This window comes from Priapulus caudatus, unplaced genomic scaffold, assembly GCF_000485595.1.
Source record: "Priapulus caudatus unplaced genomic scaffold, Priapulus_caudatus-5.0.1 Scaffold826, whole genome shotgun sequence".
Taxonomy (NCBI): Eukaryota; Metazoa; Priapulida; class Priapulimorpha; order Priapulimorphida; family Priapulidae; genus Priapulus; species Priapulus caudatus.
Genome location: NW_014577887.1, coordinates 34162 through 41661, shown reverse-complemented (window position 1 = coordinate 41661; position 7500 = coordinate 34162). Strand labels below are relative to the sequence as shown.

The following is a 7500-nucleotide window of genomic DNA, read 5'->3' as shown; positions in this document are numbered from 1 at the left end:
ACGCGTTTCGGTTGTCATGCCATACGTATGGTGCCGAGATGGTACGGAATTTTTATTATTATTTGTAATTCATTTCATTCAGAATTCATTTTCCATTTCAAATTCATTTTCATTTCAAATTAATTTTCATTTCAGAATTCATTTTCATTTCAAATTCATTTTCATTCTAAATTTATTTTCATTTCATAATTCATTTTCAATTGCGCAAATTCATTTTCATTTCAAATTCATTTTCATTCCAAATTCATTTTCATTTTCAAATTCATTTGCCATTTCATAAATTCATTTCATTGCATATTCAATATATTGCATATTCCATTCATTCATGTGATTCCATATTATTCATTTCAAAATTCACTTTCATTTCAAAATTCATTTTCACTTCCAAATTCATTGGCGAGGCCGCAATCGCGGTGGCGAGGATGGCTACGGATATTGGTGGGGGGAAGTGACGTCACTTGTCCTTTAGTGGGACTCAACAAACCTTCAAACAAGAAGAATCGCATTGAAAATGTTTTAGTCTTGGTTATGATCGGTAGATAAGTAAGTTTTCTTATGTATTTTTCTTAATCGAAAAACACATTTTCCATTAATATACAAATATAGATAAATCATCTATAATGCAATTCTTGTGTAAATGTGTTTATTTTCATCTTAATTCCTATAAAGTTATGAGGCGTCTGGGCTCTCGTATCTACATACTCAAACCACAACTCATTACAATGGCGCGCGGCCATGTTGAGTAATTAAAGAACATGGATCGGAAACAACCAGAACCAACTCACACAAGAATACACTTAATAAATCAATTAACTAAAATCAAAAAGGAAATCGGCTATCAGTATTAAAAGTACGGATAAGTCGACTTATTTAACCAGCTGTAGGAAATTTCCCGCTGGCCTTACACGGATTAAATTTGTTGACTCCGGATTTGACGCGATGCGCAAGATCACGCCCAATGTTCGAACTATATTTCCCCAACCAATATCCGTAAGCCTGATCTCCGGCCCACCGCGATTGGCGCCTCGCCAAAGAGAATTGCGATAAATGAATGGAATAGGAAAATGAAATTTGAAATGTAAAATGAATTTGAATGAAAAATATTTGAAATGAAAATAAATTGAAATGAAATGAAGTTTGGAAGAAAATGAATTTTAACAACAATTTGAATGAAAGATGAATTTGCGAATTGAAAATGTAATTTTGAAATGAAAATGTGCGAATAAAATGAATTTGAATGAAAATGAAATTTGAATGAAATGAATTTGAAATGATAAATGAATTTGAATGAAAAATGAATTACAATATGGAGATAAAAAATCGCGGTAGCCATCTGCGCCACATACTATATGCTACAGAGACACGGATATAAATCACACGATATCTGTGTTTATCTACTATAGTAGTAGTGGTGTCTATTGGTATATCTAGCATGCTGATTACCAACTATTGCATGGGTCAAGCGCAAGCATCGCGTACTCGTTATCCGCAAGATCTCTAGATTCGTTCGATCTATGTCTGATTTTCGTCAGCAGATGTGGCTGCTGCTTTGGAGTCGGTGATCGAATTTCCTTGAAGACGTTGATTATTTACCGCTAATGCGGCGCACCACCCCGTAGGTTCTATCCAGACAGCTCTCTTGCAGAATGTTGCGTTTAAATCAAGCTGAAAGAATTCGTACACCTCTGCTGTCTGCTGTCTGTCTGTCTTGTTTATGTCTCGCCACTGTCATCGGCATCCTGTTCTCTCTCTCTCTTCTCATTCTGGCTCTCGTCTCTACTCTCTCATCTACTCTCTCTTCTCTTCTCTCTCTCTCTCTCTCTCTCTCTCTCTCATCGTTCCTCCTCCTCGCTCTCCTCTCTCTCTCCTCTCGTCTCACTCTCGTCTCCTCCTCTCCTGCCCTCCTCTCTCTACCCTCGTCTCTCTCTCTCTCTCTCTCTCTCTCTCTCTCTCTCTCTCGCGCGCGCGCTCTCTCTCTTTCTTTCTCAATCCTTTCTGTCTCTTTCTCCTTCTATATCTCCTTCTGTCTTTAACTCTTGTATCTTGCTATGCCTTTGTCTGTCTCTGTTTATGCGTCTGTATCTGTTCCTGTTCCTGTTCCTGTATCTATCTATATTTATATATCTGTTCTTGTTTCTATCTCTCTCCGTCTTTTTCTCTATCTCTATCATTGTATGTCTCTACGAGGCACAGATTGAGAGGTGTTAGCGGGGAAGATGGTGCTGCAGATGTGCACAGTAAGAAGGAGGGACGGCGAGAAGAACGAGCGGGGAATGTAAGCGGAAAGACGCGAGGGAATAAGGACGATGGAGGGAATAAGAAAATGGAAAGAGATGACTGCTAAATATGTGGAGAGACGGGTGGCGAGCGTGTGAGTGCGCGCGTGCGTATTTGTGCGCGCGTGCGCGTGTGTTTATGTGTATATTTGATGTGCCTGCGTGCCTGCGTGCGCTCGTTCGCGGTATGCGCTGTCGCTAGGTCTGGAGGTGAAGAGTACGCTGTACGTGCGAGGTCTGGCGATAGAAGCGAATATCCGGCTCAAATAATGCGAATCGTCGGTGCGAGCCAACGGCCTAGCGAAGAATCGATGTCGTGCGCTGATATATAGCGTAAACACCTGATTGGCAATAGCTATAGATTTTCAAACATGAGCGATGGAGCGTATATGCAACGTATATAGCGACTGCAAATGTGCGCGTGCCTGCGTGGGTGCGTGCATGCCCTAGCCGTCCGGGCTACAAGATCGGAACTTCTACAATCACATATGCGAAAAGTGGAGTTGACGGTTAATTTCTTCGTCTGACTATTTGGTTACCATCAAATGTCAACATGTAATACATTGTTGTAAGTGTAGTACGGTGTCTACGAACATATATTCCACGCTACATAAGCGTTTGTATCCTAGTTTCATGCCAATATGTCACCATTTATTACACGGTTGCCTGCATGCACATCGTGCTTTTACTCATTGCATTTTTAACTACCATAAGTATTTGCTTAAGGGGCATGTGCGCCGTCCCCATTAGCGTTATTGTAGGTTTTATGCGCAGTTCAGCGATGTGCACGTGTCATCAATCTGCCCAGTTTTCACTCAGTAACCTCTTTCTCGGATTTTTTATTGTTTCTTTGACGCGCTGAGACTCGCCATTCTTGGCAGTCTCACTGGTTACTTGCTTATTAAGTTTTCTTAACTCAGTTTATCTTTGCTCCCGTGTCTTCCTCTTTGCGTGTGCTGCTTGAGCCAAGTGCTTTTATGAAATGAATTGCCACAGACGACGTCGGTCGAAAATGGCTTCTATTGGAATTGGAGTCGCACGCGTCTTATCTCGGTCTACACGCACCCTCGCCGATTTAGCGGCAGTGCTTTGTAGCGTCGTCGACTCATCCACGCAATGAATCCTTCCTCAAAACCGCGTTTGTTTGCCGTGACGTTAGCGCCAGAGACGCAGAGAACCGGTACATGGATGGTTACTAGAAAGGAAAACAATTTATCTTTATTACTCGCGAAATAGTAATAATGACGTGAATCAGTGACCCTGACAAATAATCTATTCATAGTTTCAAGAGTAGATAATAACACACTACTCTACTCTTGATAGTTTCGCAAAACAGTAATTAAAAATGGGGGTAGAATATTTCGTCAACGAGTCTGATGTGGCCGGTTGTTAAGACAACGGCAATAGACACTATTTCTTACGGAAACAAACACTACTCATTAAGACACCATACACCATGTAGGGCACCACTGGATTCTATGGAAAGTTGCTCTATTATCTCTGTCTATTGCATATATGTATATGTATATATATATATATATATGCAACCGCGGAAATAAACGTATATTTGTCGCCATCATTGTAGAGATTCACGCAGAGCCCAGACTCGGGGCCTGATCCAGCACTTCCCCATCAATCTACATAAAATGTACTCAAGGTTATCCTAATTGCGGAATACTTCCCCGTCACGGCATTAATACATTAGTGCACGCTCAAAAATACTGCGAACGCGTTTGAAATATTTTTTCTCGGTTCGCTTCGTGTGTGAAGAGACGGGATAGGCGCGCGACTGTTTGGGTTTCTAATAAGGTATATGCTATTTAACGTCTGCCGTTAGGAGAGGAGAAATATACGCCACTAAATGTACGTGAATGGAATGTACAAATGCTTTTGGCTTTAAGTTCTCAGTTAAATCGAGATCCTACTTTTCCTACATACGCATTTATTGCCTAATAAATATTTTATACTAATTGCAAATCGGTACCTCTTAGTTTTAAAAATTAACGGCGACCATAATAGGTAAGATTATTTGTGCGTATTCTCACAGTATTCACACAAATTGCTCTAGTTTGGTACCAACTACGCCTTTCGCCAAATTTATATCTAAATTCAAAATAACCATATCATGCTCTTCTTTAATTTAGCGAGTTACGCTCTGGGACATTGCAGTGAGCTAGTCAGAACTGCTCATCGCATCACTATGATATTACTAATAATGTCTCAAACTGATATTTGCATCACTATACTGTCATGGTTGTATTCATATAGCGTTGGTTGGTGCTCATGTTATTATATCCATCTTTTTTGCAGATTCCAACAAGAAGTTGACCGATGTACTGGAGGAGTTTCAGGGAGATGGCGTTCTCTCTAAATACAACCCGGAGCAGGTAATTTTGCTCACTCCTGTCTACATTCTGTGTTATCTATACTTATGACAGACGGGTAATGAGCTAGCATATACTTATCTGTCCGTGAATCTCGGACACTCGTATACGTGTATCGATAATTGTATACAGGTATAGTAAACTGATATATATATATATATATATATATATATTGTTTAATATACTTTGTATATAATTGTAACCTTCAAATGTTATATCACGAGTTAAGTCATAGCGGTGATAACATGTGCGAGTCGAGTCGAACCATCTACACGGTGAAGTAAATGTGAAAAGATATTAAACTAGTTCGTCTTTGCTGGTTTTTGCATGTGACCCCTACGACTGTGTGGAACCGTGACGTGTCCAATATCGCGTTGTTTCCGCTGTGCACATTTGCACACAAGATCGTATTATGCGGACAGTATAATGAATAACTCTTCCTCATTCATTAAAAGCTATCATGTTTTTAATCCCATTGATGTATCCAATGTTGTAAGGTGTAGTAGGCCTATGCCTGTATCATGGCCACGTAGTATTTCTCAGTTTTGTCGTATCTTACTACCTATTTCTCATCGTTTAAATTACACGAATATCCTATCACCTAGCATCAATATGCTACACAGAATACCTATTCAATAGGAATGTTTCTATAGAGAGTACATAATAATTATGTACTCTTGTTTCTATGTATGTATGTATGTATGTATGTATGTATGTATGTATGTATGTATGTATGTATGTATGTATGTATGTATGTATGTATGTATGTATGTATGTGTAGTAGTAGTAGTAGTAGTAGTAGTAGTAGTAGTAGTAGTTGTAGTGGTAGTGGTAGTAGCAGTAGCAGTAGCGGGGATGGGTGATGCGACGCGCCACACCTACGAGCCAAGGTCCGGCCGATAATGACGAAAAACCGCTCGGATTGAAATGTCGCCGGGCGGTTTTCGGAAACGTATAAATAGGCACGGACGAAAAATCATAGGATGTTATTTACCCAGAGGAGAGACGTTAGTCGATCATTACCCAGGTCATATACGTGAGTTATTACATGGACTTTCCTATCAAGATGTAGCGGACGAAGACGAGACACGGGGCCTAGGCTTGGGTGCCTAGCTCGCCGTAGTGTATATATATTTGTATTGTGTTTACTAATAAAGTCAGTCTTCAAGAACAAATTCTGCGACTACATCAACTTTACTCCTTGCTGCAATCATCTAAGTATTACGTATCACGCTACGATGCTACGATGCCGGAGCGGAGATCAACAACTTTTTCCCCAGTGCAATAATAATTAATAGTTGTAGTAGGAGTCGTAGCAGTAGTCGTCGTCGTCTCGAGGCACACCTAGAACCCGGATGCTTTAGCCAGTGTAAGGACTCGGTCTGGGGATTTCTCCAGTTCCTCCAGCCAAACATCGACAGTGTCGAATAAGTCCATTTTTAATGCACTAAGTGTGGGGCAATTTATTAGCCAGTTCTGTACAGTTTTTGGCTCTTGTTCGCAGCGGGGACAGATGTCTGGCTCTGCTTCGTTAATTCTGTGTCTGCAGGCTGCTAATTTTAGGCAGTGCCCTGACTTGAGTTCAGCTAGAAGTAGCAGTAATAGTAGTAGTAGTAGTTATTGTAGGAGTCGTAGCAGTAGTAGTAGTTGTTGTGGTAGGAGTAGTAGCAGTAGTAGTAGTAGTTGTTGTGGTAGGAGTCGTAGCAGTAGAAGTAGTAGTAGTAGTGGCGCTGCGGTGGCGGTGGCGGCGGCGGCGGCGGCGGCGGCAACAGCAGGCGCAGTGTGTGTGTGGGTGTGCGTGTGTGTGTGTGCATGTGTGTGTGTGTGTGTGTATGTGTGTGTGTGCTTGTGCATGTGTGTGTGTGTGTGTGTGTGTGTGTGTGTGTGTGTGTGTGTGTGTGTGTTTGTGTGTGAGAGCGCGCGTGTGTGTGGTGTGTGCGTGCGTGCGTATGTGTTTTCACGTTACCGCCTCCGTGCGTAGTAATGTGTTACATCCGTCGCTGCACTAATGTGGTAAAGAATATTACGATGGATCACCACCAGGTGGCTAAACCGATTTGAATCACCTGATGTTAGAGTGAATTTTATTTGCGTTTCTGATCTACATATTTTTACAATAAGCGCACGTGTGTGTGGACGTGTGCGTGTTTGCCTCCCTTCTCTTCCATTTCCTTGTTCCATCACGCTTTTATTCCTCCCATCCCTCCTCCTTTTCCCCCTTCTCCTCCTCCTCCTCCTCCTTCTCCTTCTCCTCCTCCTCCTCCTCATCCTCCTTTTCCTCCCCCTCCTCATCCTCCTTCTCCTCATTTTCCTTCTCCTCGTCGTCCTCTTCCTCCTCCTTCTTCTCTTCTTCTTCCTCCTCCTCATCCTCCTCCTCCTCCTCCTTCTTTTTCCTCCCCTCCTCGTCCTGCTCCCCTGTTCCCTCATGGGTGTCTACTGAATTCAAGAGAATGACCCATTCCCCAAGTTGTCTGTATTGTTACGTCATTACATACTGTATTGTTACGTCATTACATGCTGTATTGTTACGTCATTACATGCTGTATTGTTACGTCATTACATGCTGTATGTTCGTCTTATGTTACGTTATATTACGTTACGTATCGTCGTTACGTGTCCATGCGACGCATGAGCTATGTGAGTGCCGTGACAGTGTCAGAAGGAATCGACTGCAGAGATGAGACATGAGAAGCAACACGACATCGTACGATATAAACATACGTTTAATGATACATTATAAAATGCAAGCATGCAGGGTATGGAGGAACACACTACGAACGCACGCACGCACGCACGCACGCACGCACGCACGCACGCACGCACGCACGCACGCACGCACG

The 7500-nt window shown here is 41.9% G+C and overlaps 1 protein-coding gene across 1 annotated transcript in view; it reads left to right on the top strand.

The window, feature by feature from the left end:
* LOC106813796 (diacylglycerol kinase 1-like) overlaps positions 1-7500 on the top strand; it is a 58182-nt gene that overhangs the window by 23986 nt on the left and 26696 nt on the right. The window contains exon 3 of the mRNA XM_014818021.1: positions 4587-4663. Coding sequence (XP_014673507.1) covers positions 4587-4663 — 77 coding nt within the window. The remainder of the gene's footprint in view (positions 1-4586; positions 4664-7500) is intronic.